The sequence below is a fragment of the Scomber scombrus genome, chromosome 6 (genome assembly GCF_963691925.1).
Source record: "Scomber scombrus chromosome 6, fScoSco1.1, whole genome shotgun sequence".
Taxonomy (NCBI): domain Eukaryota; kingdom Metazoa; phylum Chordata; class Actinopteri; order Scombriformes; family Scombridae; genus Scomber; species Scomber scombrus.
Window position 1 is genome coordinate 12,631,262 of NC_084975.1, and position 23,840 is coordinate 12,655,101.

At 42.3% G+C, this 23,840-nt stretch overlaps 1 protein-coding gene across 1 annotated transcript; it reads left to right on the forward strand.

The window, feature by feature from the left end:
• The first annotated feature begins 3,003 nt into the window (after window positions 1-3,003).
• ascl1b (achaete-scute family bHLH transcription factor 1b) lies at window positions 3,004-3,663 on the forward strand. Its single transcript, XM_062421418.1, has one exon. The coding sequence runs from the start codon at window positions 3,004-3,006 to the stop codon at window positions 3,613-3,615; it is 612 nt and encodes a 203-aa protein (XP_062277402.1). The 3' UTR covers window positions 3,616-3,663.
• The last annotated feature ends 20,177 nt before the right edge of the window (window positions 3,664-23,840 follow it).

Consider the following 23,840-nt stretch of genomic DNA (forward strand, 5'->3'; position numbering starts at 1 on the left):
CCTCGCTCATTCATATCTTGCTCTTTATGACTCTCTTAATCAGCACCTCACCTCACCTCACCTACATGTAAATATTGTTGACTTGAGCCACTGGCACAGGAGTTTCAGTCATAGGGAATGTGCTACAGTTCTCATAAACAGCCACACCCTACTTAAGAGACTTTGGCAGGCTTCCACCTAAAATAGTGTGTGTGTTTATGTTTATGTTTGTGTGTGGAGAAGAGACTGAAACCAACAATATTTGGTCAATCAGAGGCGAGAGAGTTTAATAAAAATTTTGATGACCTTTTTTGAGATAGTTGAGACTATTGTTTGATTTTCCATTATTATTGGTCACACGTTTGCTCATCTTATTCCAGATTCTTGTGAACTATTATCTTCACATCTCAGCATGTATTTTCATGACTGTCCGTGACTCATTACTGAAAAATCAAGAGCATTACTACAGTTTCCCGCAAACTCTTTCCGAGTGCATCTGTGCATCTGCATTTCAGCCTGCCAGATGTCCCTGAAGTCAGGACGCATATATTTCTATTTGTCAAAGAGACAGTGCATGGTGGGTTCTGATAAATAGACTGCTGTAATAAAAATTAAAACCTTTTTGTTGATATTGTCAAAAAATTCCAAAGTGGCCTTGATAAGTAATTTCACAATCAGACATGTGATTCACCATTTTTCAAGGGAATTGTTACGCAAAAGCACAACAAAGCAGCATATGGGCATATGCTGAAAGAACTTCCTCATCAGCGCAGATTATCATGGTACATTTATAACATTGACAGTTTTATCAGATGTTCAGCTGTAGCATCAGGGCAGATGCCATATCAGTAGAAATGGTGGAGACACTATAATAAGACCAGTGATGTTTTTAACAGAGGACTTTTACTTCTGAGGTCATTCAGCGCCCTCTGCTGTTGGCAGTGGAAGACCAGGCAGAGAAAGATGAGAGGGGAAATCAATGGGGTTTTAAGTGGGTTTTACCATGTAAAGCATGTCAGTCTGAGAATCATGCTCAAGCACACAGGCCAATGCAATTCTGTATTACTGCTTAGTATTTATATTATATTGTTATATTTATATTACTTGGAGAACACACACCTCAGTCATCAAAGAAAAAGACGAATAAAGAAATGTTTTAAGTGATTCTTCTTGGACATTAATTGACTAAATGTTTGAGGTGTTTGAGAAGACTGGTACGCTGTGTAACTACAAGCATTACTTGTATTAAAATGAATTTTATTAAAAGTAAGCAAATGGCCTGAGAACACGGACATACTAAACCTAAAACAAATTAAACAAAAGTTTAGCCTTGAGGCATGTGTTACATCTCGATTATCTAGAGGCCAAAGATCTTCAGTTGCACTGTTGAGAACTAGTATTCTTCCTCTGGCCATTGGTAGACAGATTAACAATGTCTTTCATGATTTAAGAGTTTATTTTTCATAAAGCTTTGTCTTAAAAGCCTGGAAGAGGGGAACAAATGGATGATTTGATTGGTATTTACTCTGATTTCTCTAGTTTATACAGTAAATGTTTCTGTCAGTGTTTAAGTACTTTTGTCAGACAAAGTGGATCTGAAGACGTGACTGTGAAAGTTGTTGATATTATTTGTTTTGTTTTGACTGTTTTGAATATAAGAGAGACGAATATAAAAAAAATGTTCATGCTAGGGGCAGCAGTCTCAGGCCAGAGGTGGAGATGTTCAACCACTAGCTCTCAGGGAACTCCTCTCACACTGACACAGGTTATTATTAATTCTTCCCACCAGAGGCCGCAAGTGTCCCATTTTTATTATGTGGATGACGGTCTTTATATTTCCACACTCGGAGTTTGCTGGCAATGAGACTTTTCCCACGAACAGAAACGTATTTCTAAAACTTTTTGACAATACGAAATAAAAACTAATGCTTAATAAAAAACGATCTATGTGAAACAGTGAAACTAAAGGACGACAACTGATGTCCTCAACTGTCCAGTCAGATGTGGTGCTGAAATGCTGCATCCGTGCATCCGTGCATCCACAGTTTGAGTTAGTTTTACGATCCTATGTGTGGTCTCCTTACAAGAGTAGCCTGTAAATCAATATGTAGCACTGGAGACATTATTTCGCATTCAAATATTGTTCAGAATTGGTCAGTAATTCAGTTTAGTTTCAAGCGACAACCTGCAAGTGGAAACAAACTGAACCCGCAGAGCTGAGAAGTTGAAGCCTACATGTCATAAACATGATGTTTACTTTTAAATGAGTCGCGTCCCTACGCCAGCTTCATAATTGCCAATTATTGCGCAGAGAGACACGCTTGCAATTTACTTAGCTCTGTAAAGCTGTAGCCTGGATACAGGAGAAGGCGTCCTTGGTATTTGTGATTGTAAAGAACTAGAGGAGAAAGATGGCCGAGGGGAGAAGACTGATAATTTGAAGACTTGCCAGGGGTACATTGTCAAATTCAAAAGGCATTTCAAAGAACCAAACCATTCACTTTTTCATTCTCTCTTCTTTTTTCTTCTCTCCCTGTCTTTTTTTCCTCTCCTTTCTTTCTTTTCGCACGGTTGCAGGCCGTTTGAATCGACCAATGGGCCTTCAAGTTAGAGACATTGGAATGTAAATGAGCCCAGCGCGTGCTCCCGGCGCAGTGAAAGCTCGGGATTGTTTACTGAGCTCCCGGAGCCACGCGCCTGGCCCGGGGGGAGCCGGCGAGCAGAAGAATCACACAGCGGGGGCGGGGCCTCGCGACGAAGCGTGCGTCTCCAAAAAGGGGTGGGTGGGGTGTGTGTTGGGGCGCGTGTTGAAAAAGAGGAGTGCTGCCAAAGTTTGGGTCAGATCGGCTCGTGGAGTAAGCAGTCAAGAGAGACTTGGACTAGAGTTAGCCACACGGTCTCCACGCGAAGGACACGAGAGCTGTACACTGCCACCCCTTTTCTGCTCTTCCTCCTCTCCTTGTCCTACTGTTTGAGGCTGCACTCGTCCTCTGCATCCATCACTTCAGAACAACTGTCAGCGAGATGGAAACTACGACCATCACTGCCACGCAGACTGCATTCACCTTTGGACTTACTGAAAGACACGCCAGCCTCAGTCTGCACGCCCCGGCACAGGACTGCGCAGTCCCTGCCGTGCACCCCAACAGCAGCGCTGCTGGTTACCAAAGCAAAACCAAGGTGCTGAAGAGACAGCGCTCCAGCTCACCGGAGCTCCTGCGCTGCAAGCGGCGCCTGAGCTTCAACGGCCTGGGCTACTCCATCCCTCAGCAGCAACCTGTGGCCGTTGCCCGGCGGAATGAAAGAGAGAGGAACCGGGTCAAACAAGTCAACATGGGTTTCCAGACGCTGCGTCAACATGTGCCCAACGGCGCAGCCAACAAGAAGATGAGCAAAGTGGAGACCCTGAGGTCTGCGGTGGAGTACATCAGGGCTTTACAGCAACTTCTGGACGAACATGACGCTGTGTCTGCCGCTTTCCAGTGCGGGCTGCCATCCCCGACGATCTCCAACAGTTACTCTGCCGACCCGGAGTCGCCTCACTCAACCTACTCATCAGATGAAGGTGGCTACGAGCCTCTGAGCTCAGAGGAACAGGAGCTGTTGGACTTTACAACCTGGTTCGACAGGTACTGAGGCTGACTGCGTCAGAAGCGCACAGCAGCGTGTGTGAGTAAAAGCAGCTGTCCTCTTTCAGAAATGCTGACAAAGACTTGATAAAGGCATCAGATCAGTGTTGCCCTCAGTGCTTGGAAGTGATCTGTTGCCTCCCTCCCTCGCCCGGGCAGCTTCGGCAGGAGTAAGGCAATAGTGAGAAAGAGAGAGAGAGAGAGAGAGAGAGAGAGAGAGAGAGAGAGAGAGAGAGAGAGAGAGAGAGAGCGAGAGAGAGGGAGGGGGAGCCTCTTGTTACATAAATAGTCGCCCTGTTGTCCCCACCAGAAGGAGGGAGTTGGACAGTGTCACGTTGACACGTGGAAGTGAAGAACTGTCGATGTTATGTTTGAATAAGTGCAATTAATACGTGACACAGCAGGCTCTGCAGAGACGGTGTTGTAGTCTAAGAGGACTTGTTTGATTATGTTTCATCAGAGCAGGACTGCCTTCATCAGCTGCCACGTCTGTTGGAAGACAAAACAAAGATGATCCGTCAACAGACTTTTTTGTTTCGTGATGTACATTTCTTCCCTTTTCCTAACGAAATTGTATTAGCCTATACAACGAGTTGTTTAACGTGAAGACATATTTTTGTACGCTGAGTCAAGCAAACAATGTTCTTGAACAACAGTCACTGCCACTTTTCCCGACAGTATTTTCAGAACCGTGCTGTCACTGAGGAAGTTAGTTGGCATAATGAGGTGTGTGACTGAACAGCAATATCAAGACTACTACCTGTGACAGATAGTTGTTTTGGTAAAAAACAAAAAAAAAGGTGGTAAGGAGACCTTTATTAATGTATGCACTTGTTCTCCATTTCTAGTAGCCTAAAATGTAAATATTTGATTTTAACAGATATATTTTGTGTAAAACAAGTTTTATAAATAAAGATGAATCTATTTATATTATATGCTTTTGCATTGGTTTGGTTCTTTAGCTGATATTGCATACATGTATGCTAAGATGTATATGTGTGTGTGTGTGTGTGTGTGTGTGTGTGTGTGTGTGTGTGTGTGTGTGTTTGTGTGTGTGTGTGTGTGTGTGTGTGTGACACACACAGAGAGAGAGAGAGGGGGGGGGGGGGGGGTGTTGGTGGCGGTAATTGAGCAAACTAGGGAGCTTCTCTTCTATTCAAAGCCCCTCCATGACCTTTTCCCGAGTTGGTTGGGCACAAGGGGGAACATTGCGCAGCTGGGTGAGCACTCAATAACCATTATAGACGTGCACCTTCTACAGCGCTTTGTCTGCATTCAGGACGGGGAGATTAATATTACGTTTCATGCATTGCATTGTTTCTTTTGCATACTCTGCATTTACCCAATAGCCCAGAGGGCCTGGAGCGGAGGGAGAGAGGGAGGGGTGCAATTCACTCCTCTCAAAGGGTATAGATACTTTGAAATACGGCCTGAGGAAAGTCAGCAACACAATGAGAGGGTCAAAATTCTTATTGCTCGATTGTGATCAATCTAAATAAAACCTGGGGTTGTAGACTAGTTGTATCCCCAACTGTGTTTTTCATGGCACACACAGCCCAATCAAAAAGCCCATCTCCGGCGAAATGGGGAGCACAACGCCCCATTGTGAAGACTATTGTGTGCGCCTTTGCGCCTCATTATGCGAATTATGGAAGATCTTCTTTTGTAAATAAACACTGATGCCAAATTCAGCGAGGCAGAACGAGAAATAGCGAGTTTAATTTCACCTGGTGCTCTCTGTGGGAGTGGAAAATCAGAAACAAGAGAGGCTCATTGAAGCTGGTTGTATAGTGCTAGTATTTTATAATACATTCCAAAAAAAACAAAACAAACAAACAAAACAAAAAAAAGAACCCCAAAAACAAAACTAGAAGACAGCCAGAATTAAGCCAAAAATAAAGCAAAGAATATGAGCGACCATAGTAGGTTTCACCTCTAGACTGTGGAAATATTTCTAAAAAGGTAACAGACAGAAAGATGTGTGGGATATTATTTTCCTTGCACCTCAAAGTGTGCCACACACACACACGCGCGCACGCACGCACACACACGCACACACACACACACACACGCACACACACACACACACACACACACACACACACACACACACACACACACACACACACACACACACACACACACACACACACACTGAAGCCTGCAGGTGTAAGCCACGTGCCTGTACTTGGCGACAAAGGCTCAGACACTCCGCTCCCATTGGTTAATGGCTCGCGTATGTGAGCCCTGTCGTAAAGGCAGTGACAAAATCACACAAGTGATAAATGACATTAATTACGCTCTGCTTTATAACCTCCTACGTCACCAGGACTCAAATAGACAAATCAATGTTGGGCGCAAAATACCCCGCTGGTCCATTATTATACGGTCGAAATGGAGTTTCTGATGTCCTTCAGTGTCAGGCAGAGGCCAGGGCATAAAGTGAAAACAAGCGCTTGTCTCTTGTCCTTATAAGATGGATATGCAATTTTCTCCTGAGCCATATAAGGAGGACCAGGGGCAAAAGAAGATTTATTCATGTCATTTTTATCGGTGGGTCATTTTCATGTTGACAATATAAGGGCGATGTTAATTTTGGCGTAATCCATTGCTGAATAATCAATCACACGCAGCGCATTTATGCTTGCGTTTTCATGCGAAAGCCATGATGTATGCGTAAACCATGGAAACGCCAACATGTGCGCACGCACCTAAACTATAATATAGAGCTAAATAAGGCGAAGAGGTCATCCGCTGCTCAGAACGCACACATCTCAGTGTGACCCAGTAGCAGTGTGTGGGTAAATTGCGCATGGCTGGACTAGTTTTTGGTGTCAAACCTCAGATGTGCTTTTGTTTTGACCCTCTCGGCAAAATACGTTGATCATTGTATGTCCCACAACATGAATCGTTTTGGATGTAGAGACTATTTACATGAAAACACTGTCACTATTTACAAAACTGTTTTATTACTCATCCCCTTTAATTTAACTCAAAATATGAGTGTTTCAGTGTGATTCATTCAGTTATCTGTATGGAAATAAAAGTTAGTGAACTAGAACCCAGTTTGGAGTGGTTCCTTCAGTTTGTCCTTCATTTGTTATGATGCTATAGAGCAGCTAAGTTGACTGATCTGAACCTGAGAAATTCATTTTCTATTCAGGTACAAAAGGGAGTTTTCCGTGTAGTTTATCTTGCACCACATCAAACAGGCAGCTATGATCACTTGAACCAGTAACTGTGGGGGTAAAAGCTCAGGTGAATACGAGGTAATTATTGCCCTTTTGTAATTTTTGTCCAAGAAAATGGACTTTTCTGACATACTTTCATGACAAAACATACATCAGGAGTCAATCATCAGGGATTTCTGAACTGAACAAAGTTTCTTTATAAACTTTGATGAGTTTAGTAAATGCTCAAGAAATTAATATAACTAATTTCAAGTCACAATACCTGAACTCTTCATTCTGATGACTATACATTTTAAGTTGGCTTGACATGAAAATCAGTTGGTCATTATCCCAGAGGGAAATGGGTTTGCCATAGCAATGCTCAAAATTTAACATACACAAGAAAGAAATACAAACACTCAGTAGCAATCCAAGATGTAATCCACACATGGTAGACATCCTTGGTAAAAAAAAAAACTAAAAAAAAACTAGACATCCCTGTCCAGCAGTGCTCATTTAAAGTTAATTCAGCTGAGAATGATTATTTTGCAGTGCTGAGATTAAAAAAACAAACATTTTTTAAATCAAGCTTCTGGGTTCATCAAATTAAGATGTCATTATCTCCAGGAAGGATGCGTTGCAGTTGCTGAAGTCAAGCCATTCACCACAGAGCCATATCTACCTGCAGAGCAACAGGTGCTTCCATTCAGCTCCAGGCAATACCCTGAGTATTGAGTCAGCTACTGAACTTACAACATGAGGAAACCAGACTTTGTCTTGGCATGCATTTCCTCAGATCACAAGCACAGCAACTGTATATTTTGTCTCTCACAATTCATTTACAATTACTAAACTATTGACACTAGTCAAAATAAAACAGTCAACACAAATGCATTAAACAACACACCAACCTTTATGAGATACCAATCAGAGTCATGATTATAAGGATGCAGGAATTAATGATACATTTACAGTTATGGCAGCAGACAAAAGTAGACGTGAAAAGAGATCAGACAGAGCTGAGATTCAGATGACTGAAGAGATGATGGTGCACAACCTTGAGCAATGCTTACAGAGGTGTTAATGTTTAAGCAGAGGCACAGACCTGTTTATATTTAACGTAGACAGAAGACATGCTGAGCTGATTCGCAGCATACACACACACACACACACACACACACACACACACACACACACACACACACACACACACACACACACACACACACACACACACACACACACACACACAAACAAACACACACACACACACACACAAACAAACACACACATACACACACACACACACACACACACACACACACACAAACACACACACACACACACACACACACACACACACACACACACACACACACACACACACACACACATAAAATTCATCAAATTCAGATGTCATTATCAAGGTTTTCAATTCCTGGAGTGGAAGACATACAGTACTGTGAAGAGTAATCCATTGCATTGACTTTCTACTTAAGCTTTTCTGCATCTGGAGTCAGCATACTACAATACTTAATCCACTGAGTTGAATCAATTACTTTATTTGTCCCCAAGGGGTAATTGGTTGTGCAGCAGTGTAACACAGGATAAAAACACAAAGCACATGAAGACAACATATAAATATTAAGAAAATAACATAAATACAAAAGAAACAGAGTACACAAGTTAAAACAAATTAAAACTATCGATTTCAAAGTCGTATTGTTCATGTTTTTTTGTGAGTGGATCCCTGGGTCAATATAAGTAGTCTTAGTCAATGCCAAAGTGGGAACAACTTATTGCATGTTATTTTCTCTGTCAATGCAAGCACATGTCATATTGGACCACTTCAATATGTTGGAAATCCTTTTCCCCACACCAAAAGTCGTAAATAGACGTCTCCTGCTCACAGCCGCCAAGTAACTCCTACTTTCTGACAAAAAAGTCACTCATTCGACTGGTGTTTTTCTTCTATCTTTCTGGAAAAAAAAGAAATCTTTCTCTTTTCAAATGACTAGAACGAGAAAAAAAAGAGTTTGAATGCGTGCAGCTCAGCACTTTTAACTGACACCTCTGTATATGTGTGAATAGGCCCTAAACTTCAGACGACCCAGCAGAGGAGGAACCCAGCTCAGGCCTGAAGGGTGGAGGGATGTAAGAGGGTGGGTATGTGTGGTAGGGTGGAGGTGGTGGGGGCTGTGATTTGCATGGGCCATTGTGCTGCACAAGTTTGGGTGCTTTTTTTTGGCCTGGGCCCTTTTGGCCATTTACTTCCACTCTGGCTGGCTGTGGCGGGCTGTGAATAGTCTCTGCTCGGAGGAGACACAAAGGCGCTTTTGTGCTGCGGCCCGCACCATATTCATCATGTAATGCCTGTAAGACAAATCTGATTGGACGTCTCTGTCACTTTGATGTGGGTCCAGAGTGCGAGTGGCCCTGAGATTGCTAACTTCACTCTCTATTGCCTATTCTGCAGCATTGATATTGGGGTGGAGGCGAGGGGGAACGAGGAGAGGTGGCTTGGGGGGAGAAGGAGTAGGGAAAAGGGAGAGCAGGCAGGGGGTAGTCCTCATTATTTGCAGGAGCAAATTCATAATAAATTTCCCCATTCTACAAAACCGGGTCGAGATGATTGACACTACTTTACGCCAGGCTGAACAAAAGCCCTGATTTGAGCAGAATACCAAATGAATGGGGCGAGCGTGGACTCAATTCAAACAATTTTAATCTCTCCCTGTCTCCCTTCTTTCTCTTCTCCTCCTCTCTCCCCCTTTCCCTCACACTTACCCTCTTTTTTTCAACTCCAACTCTCCTGCCTCTTTTGTGCAGAGCATTCTCATTTTACAGGGTAATTCTACTCCAACGGATGTCCTAATTGTGCTGGGTTAAACTGGATGCGGGTGGACTCCTGTGATACAGAGCTTATTCTTGCCTAATGACTGTAATGATGGTTCAGAGAGAGACTGCAGCCAACAGCCTGGAGTGGATCTATTTTTACTTTTTGGTTGGTTTGTGTTGATTGGGAAGGAAGAGCTGGAAGGAAACTTACACAGGCAGGAGTCGTGGGCTGAGACCAAAGCTGGTGATGAACGTACCAGGTAGTAATGGGTATCAGCTGAAAGAACAGACAAATAATGTCACTGACATCTTTTTCCAAATGTATCAAAAGACATCATACACTGATGTCTTTAATATTGCAGATGATTAGAGGTTTTCCCCCCACTATAATCAAGTTTGATACAGGAATCTGAATCCTAAAAACCCTGAAAACAAGCAAAACACAAACAAAAAAAATTAACAATAAAATGTAGCCTCAGTGATTCAAGTCAGAGGTTCAGTTACATTTTCAGTTATGAGAGCAATAAAATCCACATTCGGTCATTGCGGTGGAAGCAATCACAGGCTTCGACACTTGTCACCTGTCACAAACCCTCAAAATGTGGATCTTTAAGGCTTGGTAGTCCTTTAATGGAACAATAATAGTAAAAAACAACAGCAGGACACACAAGTCAGGGTTTTGTCCGATCAAGTTGATATAAGTTTTCTTTGAGCCAGCCTGTAGTGGTCACTAGAGGTACTTCATGCAATTAAGACAATTTGGCACTGGATTCTGTGCTAGTCTTTCAGTATCATAATCTCTGTGTGTGTGTGTGTGTGTGTGTGTGTGTGTGTGTGTGTGTGTGTGTGTGTGTGTGTGTGTGTGTGTGTGTGTGTGTGTGTGTGTGTGTGTGTGTGTGTGTTATGACGTGAGATGTGAAGTCAAAGGAAAAAACGGTAACTCCCAAAACTGTCTTTACAAAAACATGCTATGTGGGCTTGCTCTGCAGTCTGTGTGTGTGTGTATCTTTGTTGTTCTGTGTGTGTTTAAATAGCTTTCTCCCATTCTCCTGCTGAGATCAGGTGCAATCCTTCACTCAACAATACCATGTAGCATCTTAAAGTTTGTGTGGGTTGGTGTGCAAATTTTATGTCTAAATGTCAGAGGTCACACCTCTAACCCTGAAAACAAACTTACACAAACTCAGAACCTCAGTCCCCCCCCCCCCCCCCCCCCCCCCCCCCCCCCCACACACACACACACACACACACACACACACACGCACAGAGCCATGTCCTGGGGATCCTCAGCAGGTTGGAGCCTGCCCCTGGAGAACCTGACACACCATGGCTTCATCAGCCTCTGACACGCATCGCCTTCAGCTTCAGATCACATGCTTCATTCCTCTATTGTTCGATTTAGACAGACAGTAGGACACTTAGATATTTTCTTTTATAGGTCTTGTGAATATCTCTGCATGACACAATAGAAGTACCTTCTTTATAGTATCAAAGCTTAGTGTACACTTGGTCCTGGTTGTAAAAGGTTTGTGTGTATGGACTCTGAATGGTAACATGAAAGCACATGCAGGATTAAGGAATCAAGTGAAGGTGGTTCAGTAAACCACAGAGAAGTTTGGTCGGATTTGTCCTGTTTCATATCCTTAATGTTGGGCTCATTTATGTATACACCCATCTGTGGATATTATCTATCTACACAATATTTGTCTTACCCTCTTTGATCTCTTTCTGTATAACATCCCTTTTGACGTAGCACTTTAGATGTCTTCTCTAGTCCAATAAAATGCTGCCTAATGCGTCAGAAATAACAGTCCAATAATAGCATAATATACAATGTAATATAACAATGGACAGGGCCATTCTGCAGTACTATCACAATTTGCTCTTCACTTCTTATTGAACATCTTCTTTTTTTAGTGATTTTAAAAAGACAGGCTTCAGGACCTTGAAACAAAGAGATCACTTCACTGCACTCCACTCCTAAAAGACGCATGATTACGCAAAGCCAATTTGCATCAGAGCAACTGAAAACATCACACCTTCCTGGCACTTGTTTGCTTTAGAAAAAAACATTTTTAGGACTGTTAGGAATGTTAAGATGGATGTTATTTTGCAGTTTTCTCTCTCTCACCACACATACACACACACACACAAACACACACACACACACACACACACACACACACACACACACACACACACACACACACACACACACACACACACACACACACACACACACACACACACACACGCAAATCCATAGTCCCTGGTCCCCCTGCACCCCACAACCTATTATCAGCAGAGATGCCCTGGCTTATAGAGTTCTGCCCCCTCCCTAAAACAAGGTAAAGGGAGGATTAGTGAGCACCATTTAGGGGCTCCTTTCAGCCCCCCATTTCATTTCATTAGCTTGTGACCTCTTCAGTTAATTATTTTGATCTGGCCAAAGGCTCGGCCTGCTTTTAATGATCCTGACTGACTCACCGCCCCCATCAGAACGCACAATACTTAACACACCCATTGAGGGTAAGGAATAGGAGGAGTGAAAAGGAAAGAGGAAAGAAAAGAGAAAGATTGAAAGTGGCATTTACCAGTCACCGGCAGAGGCTGTATGGAAGGGAAACTGGTGATGGTAGGGTGGCGTAACGCCCTCAGACTTTTTTGTCAGAATATACTATTGTCCGTCATTGATGGAGTGGCTCTCCTTTTTAAAGGGTGAAATCATTGCAGAGCTCTAAGCTGATTTCAGTAGAGGAAAAAAAGAGCATAAAAGAAAGGGAATCCATCACACCTACTTAAAAATAACAGTGACAGGAGAAAAAAGTTGTACAAAAAAAAAAAATCTATTCATCTGAAGTGTCTCTGAAATGACTGACTCAGTGATGTGAATCCTTATAATTAAATTATCATCTTTTCATACGGTAATTTTTAGACATTGTCACAGTAAAGTTTTTTGATTTTGTACCACATATTTGTCTCCTCTCCTCTCCTCTTCTCTCCTTTCCTCTCCTCTCCCCTACTTTCCTCTCCTCTCCTCTCCTCTCCTCTCCTCTCCTCTCCTCTCCTCTCCTCTCCTCTCCTCTCCTCTCCTCTCCTCTCCTCTCCTCTCCTCTCCTCTCCTCTCCTCTCTGTCCACCTGTCTCTCTCTGTTGCTGTGCTGCACTAATTGCCTGTATTTGTTCATCCTGTGGGTGTTTGCAAAGGGATAGCTTCCGTTTACCCGTGGCCACACAGCTCCATATTGAACGCAAACACAATAAAATCTAAGCAGCTTGTGCTATTTAACACCTTATGAGCATGCCACCTCATACATTTCTCATTTTAACCACACATAGGGCTGAAAAGTGTTAGAGGTGGAGCTAGCTGATGGTTGGGTTAGTCCGATATTCCTGTTTTTCCTTCTTTTCCGTTCTCTCTAAGTCTGTTTTTGTGCCTCGTATTTACTGGCAGTGCTGCTGGCCAGTTTACTCTGTCTGGCTATGCATGTAAAGAGTGTCCCCTCTTTGTTCCAGACATGGGCCCACAGCCAAGCTCCCCCTTCAAAACTTAAGCCACACAAACACACACACACAAACACACACACATGCACACAGTACCCCACTCACCCCTTTTTACTCCGTCCTCTCTCAAACAACTCTTTCCCTCTCCTCTGTGCTGCCCTCAAATTGCAAATAACAAAAAAGGAGGATAGAACTGCAGAGACAAGCATCACTTTAAAAAGCAGGTGTCCAGAACTTTTCAGCGATCGTCGATTTCAAATGGAGACCCTTTAACCTCTGTGCTTTTCTAGCTGGTGGCTGAGGTAGCCAGTCAGAAGCCTAATCAGTCTCATCTGACAATACTGGGAGGTTGAGGGCTGTCAGTCCCTCTTTCAGACAGGGGCTTCAATGAAGCCGTGGCAGGGGAACCCCTGATTGATTAGTGCCTCTTTATTGAAGTGCATGTGTGTGTATGTGTGAGCAAGTGTATGTGTGTCTGTGTGTGTGTATGTGTGTCTATAGGGGCCCAGCCAGGAAGCTTTATTTAAATCCAGCCAGAGAGTACTATAATTATGACTTTTTCTTTCTGCTGGCCAGTTAAAGCTGACAGAGAGGGTTCTTATGGCTCACTTCACCCTCTCAGCTTCCTAAAGAGAGATTATTACTGGCCCTAAGAGCCCAGGCCAGTCAGGCTCATCAGCGGGGCTTTATAGACCTGAGAGAAGGGCCGGGTCCAGAGCAGGACTCAAAAAAGAAAAAAAAGGGTGGAGGACTGAGATGAAGACAAGTCACTGTGTAATCCCATTTCAGCCTTATTCACAGATGCCAGGGGACTGAGCAATTTGTGTGCCCGGTGTTTCAAATAAATTAAACAAGACAAAGTTCTGACAGAGTGCAGAGCGAGAGAACTGGTGCACTATCACTTGTATTATGTTCCCCCAAACTCCTACTATGCCAACAAACACACAAACCTAGAAGCTTGAGCTGACTGGGGGTCAGATAAATTAGTAAATTGTGACTGATCCTGTGTGGCCTTGTTGGTAGGAGGTCTTCCTTCTGTCCTCTACTTTCTATGCCATTCTCTTTTTATCAAGTAAGCCACTATCAGTATGTGTCTGCGTCGCCTGAGCGAATCCTTGCAGGTACTGCTATGGTGGCTGCGCTTCAGACCTGCTTTTATTGTTCAGTGACAGCTCCTATCTGGCCGCTTTGAAATGTGAATGTGTGTGTGTGTGTGTGTGTGTGTGTGTGTGTGTGTGTGTGTGTGTGTGTGTTTGAGAGAGCTCACCTGCTCTGTAGGTGGCCTGCCTCATCATTTGTACATTTTCCTGTATTTTCCTTTGTAGATTCCTGTTTATAACATTGCTTGCAAATAAGCAAGAGAAAACATTCTGGTACAGTCAATAAAGCAGAGAGGTCACATGTGGGTAAGGAGAATAATTGCCTTAATTAAAGAATGCTGTAAAGCCAAGAGATATTTCATGCAAACATTGTAAAACTGTAATTTGTGCCAGACTGGTGATATGGAAATTGATTTATTTTAGGCAGGACCATCATAAAATGAATGATTGAGGTGGTTTATTCTCATCATCAGCATATACAGATAAGAAGCACCGTCATATGCATTACCTGACCATTACAGACACTTACTTTACTAAAAGTAGCAATACTCACAACATAAAGTCACTCCATTACCAGTAAAAGTCCTGCATTTAGAATCTATCTCATGTAAAATTATAGTAGAATTTTTAGCAGAACTTTAAGTAGTATTTATACAGAAAGACTGACCCAGTGTTATGTCATTATGTATTGGATTAATAGTAACTACCGATGTCAAATAAATATAGTGGAATAAAACATTCGATATTTGCCTCTGAAATGTAGTAAGGTTTAAGTATAAAGTATTATACAGTTGAATACATGGAGTAAAACACTCAAGTTACTCTTTTATCTGTCGGTTCAATAATCTGTCACTCAAGGACAGAAACAGTCTCAACAGTATCGTGAGAACCTGCTCCAAGATCATTGGACTTAAGCAGAGAGACCTAAGTTCCTTATGGGAACTACAGGTCATGAGGAAGTCACACAACATTTTGAGTTCTTCCGGGCATATTTTAAGAAGTGAATTTTCATTATTGCCTTCAGGGCGTCGCTATGCCCAACCCGCTTGTAAGGGTAACCGACTTTCCAAGTCCTTTATCCCCTCTGCTGTCCGACTGCTGAACAAATCTTTATGAAGTCCACTTGTATCGGTTTGTTATTGCAGTGTGCAGCTTTTTAAAAAAATCATTTGACACTTGTATAGGCTACCTCTCAATTAACTATTCATTGGACTATAGGACCTGCTGACTTTGCACACTGATTTTTGCACTTTTGCGCACAGCTGCCAACTCTTCTTCTTACTTCTGTGTTTTTTATCTTGTTATTTATGTGTACGAGTATGTTGTGGTGCGAGCTGTCAAATGAATTGCCCTCCAAGGGATTAATAAAGTTGTCTTGAATCTTGAATCTTGAATCTTGATAGTACTTTAAATTGCACAGTATTAGAGTATGTATCCATTGTTACATTACAACAGTGGACTGGGACTTTGCAGTTTACCTTCTCAGACAGCGTAGGTCACCACTTTTTTGTGTTTTTATTGTGTGTGTTGAGTCTGTTCACATTGTATTTGGACCATTATGACATGCACCCCTGGGTGTGGCGAGACTTTAGCTGTACTGACAGTGTCGCTGTTTACGTGCGCACACCTATGACACAGACAAATCCCCCACACACACGCATGCTAGACCTTCAGGTTATCCTGGAGTCCTTGAACCACTTGTGTTCCTTTGGCACAGACACAACGTCACAAATATTGTCACTCCTCAAAACTGATCAATTTATTGTCTGTACCTGCACATGGAGGAGTAGCTTCATTAAGTTTTCCTGCTTGATGTTTTGCTTTTATGACATTGTATTTTTGAGTGAGTGAAAAATGAGGTTCAGTTTTAACAGCATGCACTGATTGAACTGTTTCTGTTTTGTGCTTTTGTGATGGCTTCCCTGAAGCACAGCGCTTTCATATTGAATCACCTTGTTCTTGTGTGAATAACAGTCAAGCAAAAGTAGACGCAGTGACAGACCTCAGAGTCAATATTTAGACTCAGGTAGAGAGCTTTCTACCCTCTGTGTTTTTGCTGCCGGCGGTAACATCTTTGGCCCATGCCATCATTGTGAGCGAACAACACAGGTAGCTCTTGTCATTTGTCAGGTAGCTCTTGTCTCCTGGGATTAACAGCAGTAAAGAGTGTAATCCTTAAACACTTTGAAGTGTGTAATGTCTCAGTATCTCACATCAGAAAAGACCACCAAAAAGACCTATCATTGTTATTGATCTAAAGAAACCATCAGCCTGCTTTCAGCTTTAAACATCACTTGATTTTTTTCCTGCTTTTTAGCCATTGAAAATAATTTCTGAGGTATTTCTTGGAGAATTACAAAGAAAGACAGATTGCAAAAGAAAGAAGTGACTCACCACATTCATTCAGTTTAATTATCCACCTCATAATAAGCATATACGTAACAGCACAGCTCTCTTTGAATTTTTGTTCACGTGTGTTGGGTTTTCAGTTAATTTCGATGGCGTGTGGCAGCAGGTCTGCTCTGTTCATCATTAATCACAGTTTGTTGAATAACCCTCTTCTGTCCTTTTTATGTCATGTCCAGGTTCATGGCCTCCCCCGGTATAGAGGATAAACACACACACACACACACACACACACACACACACACACACACACACACACACACACACACACACACACACACACACACACACACACACACACACACACACACACACACACACACACACACACACACACACACACACACACACCTAAACCTGCTTAAGCATTAACCATGAAGCATTAGTTAGCCTTAAGTGAATAAATGCACAGGTTCTCACATATCCTTTCTATCTGTCAAACAAACACACACTCACTCACACCTGTGTTTAGCATGTCTTGTAGTTAGAGGAGGAAAATTCCGACATGAGCCCATTTATCAGGGGTAGAAGGCGAGTGATTAGATATTGGTGATAAAGATTTTAAGTCAACATCCCGGCAGATGTCGAGCGTTTTTTACTGCACACGAGTGACTCCATTCCTGGGTCTTTATGAGCAATAAAGGATGAAACCCTCCTTTGCCTTTTCACTCCATCCACCGCCCATTTACTCTTTTCTGGGCAGAGTCCAGACAGGGGTTTTACCAGACTGCAGACTGAAAGGGAGTAAGTCAACCTATGATCATTAGACTAAATGAGCTGTTCAGATTATAACTGGCCTGGATTCCGTGTGATGTCTAACATCTTCCAACAAAGAGCTATTTCAAAGATATTTTAGAGTGTCGACTTCATTCTCTGTAAGGAGAAACCTTCTCTCCTCTGAGAGAACATTTAGAGTATAAAAGTTAGGTGTAATGGTGTGATAAATTTAATATATCTAATATAATATTGGGGGGTGATGATGGTGATCTTGTTCCAGCCAGAGATGATCGGGTTGGATGATGATGGCTGGATATACTCCAGGTTTAATGTTATGCTGTCACTAATATACATTGTTTCATGTGAACTCATTGGATATTTGTGTAATGAATATGACGCTACCTTTGCATGCCTGGAAAATATCATGTGCTATATTTGCTGTTTTCAGGCTGGCTAGCTCATAAAACCTGTGGAGACATTGAATGTGGAGAGTTTTATGCCTCAGAGTAGCCCAGAAGCATATACCATTTTTCTTGCTGTAACAGGTTCCAACTCAGATATCACTCCAACACACTATAGATCACTCAATCACATGACATGAAATATAGTGATTTAAGCTAATAAATGGTGAGATAGTGCACTGTCTTTGTTCTGTCTGCACCTTTTCCATGTGAGTTGAAGTGAGATGTGCACTACTCCAGGGAATGACACAAACGTTTGTCTGTGTCGCTGTGTGTGTTTGACCCAGAGGCTTCCAGTGTCACTGCAGTGATAAGCAATCTCCTTGTAGACGCAGGAATGTGTGATGTGCTTTCACCTCTACTGGGGGGTCTACATTCACTCACCTCGGAGAGCAGAGACGTACAGCAGCAGCAGCAGAATGCATGAACCCCCCCGGTTTTTACGAGAGTCAACTACTGAAACCAGCCACTCAGTCAGACTTTGACAGGAATGAATCCACAGGCCACAGAAATGAACTAAGTTAGCCATTCAGATGGTAACTTAAAGGCAGGCAGGGAGAATCTGTTCCATTTGTTCCCTGATCAATCAAACTCAATTCCTGGCCACCTTTTTGGTTTGGGATCAGAGAATTAGGTTGGACTGTCTTCTCAGTGATCCGTTCCTGTGATAGATTCATCACAATAGACAACAGAAGAATGCCAGTTTGTTATACTGCAGGGTTTCTTTACTGTGTTGGACAAATACAGATGGATGGACAGCATGGACTGGGAGCTATTGTTATATGGTGGGGAAGTTGTCATGCATCTGCTGCCCATTGGGACCAGTGACTCCACTAATAGTAAAAAAAAAAAAAGTCCATTCAGACATTGCTGCTTTATTGTGGTACAGGATTGATGTGTGTACATTGTTTTTCCCGCTATGAAATAAAAAGGCAGTTATTGCATCATGGGTGAGGTTTCTGTCCTCAAAATAAAATGTACTTTAATTAACATTTTTTTGTATTTTAATCTATTTGGCTATTTGAAGACAATATTCATGTATATTCACAGATAAAAGACAATTCTCCTTATAACTACTCCTGATTTTCTCTTTCTCTTTCAACTGTTTGAGTAAAATTATCTTAACAGTTGTGGACACACACACACACACACACACACACACGCACGCACGCACGCACGCACGCACGCACGCACGCACGCACGCACACACACACACACATTCTGTCTTGGTTCCTTTGTAAATAAGACAGATGCACCTTTAATAGCTCCCTTCAAGATAGCAGAAGTAAAGAAGAGTAAACAGAAATATGATAAAGCAAAGAGGAACCAAAGGCTGGTGCTCTGGTTTGCTGCCACAGTTTGCTCAATGTTAAACCAATAAGATAATACAGGGACGATGTAGTCTAGACTCGCTCCGTCCACAAATAGAGGTTGGACTGAGGTCTGTGTGGCGTGTGGTCTCAGTTGCTGTATATCAGTGGCTCTGATTTTCGGTTAGATAGCAGGGTGAAGATGTGTGTGTGTGTGTGTGTGTGTTTGTGTGTGTGTGCTAAGTTTAAGATAGTGTTTACTGCACCCACTCATTGGCAGGTGTAACTAAAGCAGAGTGTGCCGTCCTCTGAACTTTGCTCCATACTCTTTTGCCCCCCCTCTTAGGACAGGTGAGACACAGTTTAGACCAAGGGACAAAGATATAAATAAGACGAGCCAAAAGAGGGAAGAGAAGGGGAGAAATCCACATTGAAGAATTCAGACTTACTGTACATTCATCATTACGGTGCCAACCATCTCTCCAGAGGTGACCTCGCCACCCAACACCCACCCCACAGCTCAGCCCCCCTTGGCCCATGCTCCATTTCCCCTCCACATTTGTGTGCTGGAGGGATGCTCCTGTGCGGCTGAGTGAGCGGGAACTTTTTGTGACCTGTGTGGAAGGGAAATGATTACAGTTGGGGTTTGGAGGGGAAATTTGGTTCAAGGCTGAAGGGAATGATGAATTGTTCAAGCACTGGGCAAATGTGACACACACCCACAGGCTCAGGACTTTGGGGGCCTTTATGGGAGGAATGAAGAGGAGGAATTTAGAAGACTTGTGTGCAAGAATTAGGTGACATTTTCATTCTGAGTTAATGTATGTGAATCTGATTTTGTTTTTAAATACAGAACTCCCCAAGGGCTGCATTTTATTTTCTATTCTCTTTTCCATTCACACAAACTGCATCTCATGCAGCAGTGAAGGAATGACTTATTAAATGACATGGCTCTGGTGGCAGACCTGACTGACACGATGCTGTGAGAATAGCATCAGTCAGTAAAAAACCTGGTCCAGGATTTTGAAGAAAGAGCATCAACAAGACATAAAAGCTTGTTGTAGGAGCATGGGGGGAACTGGGCACACTGCAAACACACTTTGAACCAATCAGGTTGGACAATGAGTTGGTGGAGCAGGTGGACACTTTGAAATGACCAGGGATGGAATTGGACACCTTACTCTCCTTCTCTCAGCATGCTGACTCAATGTACAAAAAAGCCCAACAGCGCCTCCACCTGCTAAAGAAAATTCAGAGTTCTAATATTAACAAAGACAATCTAACACCCAGTCAATAGCAAGAAAAGCCACCATCACTATGCAGGACCCCTCTCACCTACTCCACCACTCCTTCAGCTGCTCCCATCAGGCCGTTGTTGTTTCCATTTGCAAAGAGGAACACCTTTAAAATGTCCTTCATCCCCTCATTTCTACTCTAAATAAATCACGTTATAGGCAGATACAGGCACACCTAAATTATCTTTTTACAGTATTGATGTTATTGTTATTTTACTGATATTTTACTGATGTTTTTTCTGTTATACTGATTCTACTTTGTTATAGATACATTTTTCTACTTTTGTCTTTGATTGAGCCATGTCAAAGAGAAGTTTCTGTTACCCTGTGACACACAAGGTTTCATGAATCTTGAATCCTGGCATATCTCATGTTTGATTTAGTACATTTGTTTGCATGCATAATAAAGTAAAGCACAAACTTTGCATTTTGTCTGTTTGTGATTGTCATGCGCTGAACACCAGTTAAAGTACACAATGATAAGAAGAGTGTGTGACCTGCTCTCCCTTAGGCATCACACACACAGACACACACACACACAGACATACACACACACACACACACAAACACACACACACACAGAAATGCAAACACACACACACAGAAATGCAAACACAAACACACACGCACGCGCGCACACACGCACGCACACACACACACACACACACACACACACACACACACACACACACACACACACACACACACACACACACACACACACACACACACACACACACCAATCTAGATTCCCAAGTACCAAAACAATTTTCCATTTGGAAGATGCAACACAGGTCTTTGTTTATTCCCTGATTAATTCAATTATCCCCTCTTTGGTTTGTTTAACATTTCATACTCATGATCTAATTTTTTGTTTGGTTGCTCTTCAGATCTGTAAATTAATGCCTCAACTGAGTGCAAGAGCTGCATGTGGTTTAGAATTCATTAAGCCTGCTGGTCCCCTGCGTGCGTGTAAGTGTGTGTGTATGCACATCACAGAATGACAGCATCCCTGGAAAGAAGGTGTATATGTGTGTGTGTGTGTGGGTGCGTATGTGTGTGTGTGTACGTGCGTGTGTGTGTGTATGTGTACATGTGATGCTACGGTGAAAGGCACCATCTGTTCCATGTGACAGTAATGAAGTGAGGGGCATTGTGGCACAAAGCCTCAGACCCATTCATCACAGCTGTAGGCGGGCCAAGCATATTCCCCGTCTTATAGGGATACCTCCACACACTCACTCACTCACATACATACACACACACACACACACACACACACACACACACACACACACACACACACACACACACACACACACACACACACACACACACACACACACACACACACACACACACACACACACACACACACACACACTCATCCAACTGTATGGTTGCAGCGTACTATTGCCTAAATGCTGTGTGTATGCAAACACTTGTTGGACAGTTATTCTGTGGGACATTAATGTGACTCACACAAGAAATATTCCTCTGATCCCTGCGTCAGTGAAATTGTGACTGTGGTTTCATTTGCATGTTATCTGTCATATCTGAGCCATTCTGCCTCATTTACCTGACTTACTGTAGCAGGAACTGTAATGCCAGTTATTCTGAAGTCGTTTTGAATTCACAGTTACAACCTTGGGGTCCCACTGTACTACAAAGAATCATTAATCATTTGCCTCAAAACAAACAGTTGAAACATGAGAAGCAAAATCTCCCTTGAAAAACAAGGTGGCTGTTTTGTTTTTTTCAAAGGAGGGTTTGAATGTAAATGTGGTTATCCCTGTTATGTTTGATTTTACTGATTTTCTTTTTAAACTGGTTCCAACTGTAACACTGAAGCATTATAAAGGCTTGTAATGTAATGAATATATTTTTTGACTAGCAAAAAGTGCTTTATTCAGAAGTTTTTACAGCCTAAGCTTGTATTCACCAACTTTTCAGAGGGTAGATTCCTGTTTCAACACCATATTGCTGTGCAAACACCTATGTTGCACCTACCTAGGTGTTTTCACTTTTTTAGCCTAATTAGACTCCTTCTGACCATGTGGGTGTGTACAGACTGTTCTTCATAGGCCTTTTGCAGTGAAGACATTCTGAAATGTTACAGCAGGAAAAGCACAGGTGTAAACAATAATACAAATGATATAATTCCATTTACAGTAGCTGCTTCACTTTCAGGGTCCTGGTATGCTGGCTCACTGTCACACTGTCATGACTGAAAATAACCAAGTCATTGTTACACCGGTTTGGGTAGTACAAGTTAGCAAAGTTGTGAAGTTTGGTGACCTCATGTAATCCTCAGCAGAGCTCCACACAGAGCAGAAGAAATCAAAACATCTGTGTCGGTGTACAGAGCCTTTTTGTCCACTTCCAATGAGCTGATGTTTGTCCACGTGTTTGTCTGCTTTTAGTCTATACTCAAGACTGAATTTTGGATTTGATGAGACATTTATATGCAACATTATCTGTAATTTGCAAAGAGCATGTTAAATTACCTGCTAGCAAAACAACTCATTTACATCTGTCAGTAAATTATGGCTGTATGTAGTGGCAGCCTTTAGCAAACACAGGGAATTACATTTAGACTTACCACCTCTAATTAGGTAAAATAACTTCCTTTTACATAATGAGACCTGGTGATGGCATATAATAAAAATATTTGATATGACATTTCACACTGGCAAACTGACGTGAGCTGCAACTGTAACTACTCAAACAGTGAAAGCAGAGATGTTGGTGTTCATTTAGGCTCGGACTCTGTACGTGGCAAATCTGTTGCCATGGCTACTGGCTACATGTAAGTCTACCCATAGTTTTTCAAACATTACAGGTGCTGACCACCTGTCTTCATCTCATTACGTAATCTTTTTAATTGGGTTGTAGCTTACAGATGTGACACAATTAAAGGTCTGGCACATCCATATAGGTGTTATCATTTATGGCTGATTGGATGTCCCCTCAGTTTGGTGGAGCTAAGCTGAGCTCACCAAACTCGATGTACAGTAAGAATGATGATGAAAGTTATGGTTTGTCTTGTCCCCACATTTGCACAAATAATAAGTGAAAACACCTGTGTGTGTGTGTTACTAGAGCTTTAATATTAGGAGATTTAGCCAATTATCAGAACTATTCTTCTATTTTCCTTCTGTAATATGTTGGATTGTTCATATTAAATCATGTGGTTGGATCTCAGTGATGTCTGTTAAACCTGTATTCCCCAATAAAGAAATAAATGATAATAAAATAATAATAAAGTCTGAGGTTCTCGACACATCTTTTTGCAATGTGCAGTTGAATCAGGGCAGCAAACTTCTTGGAGAAAAGACTGCAGCACACTGATTGATTTGCAGCCTTTAATAGTGCAGACAGAGTGAAATTCCAATGCTTGTTACTCTTTTGTTTGACACAAGGCAAGGAGAG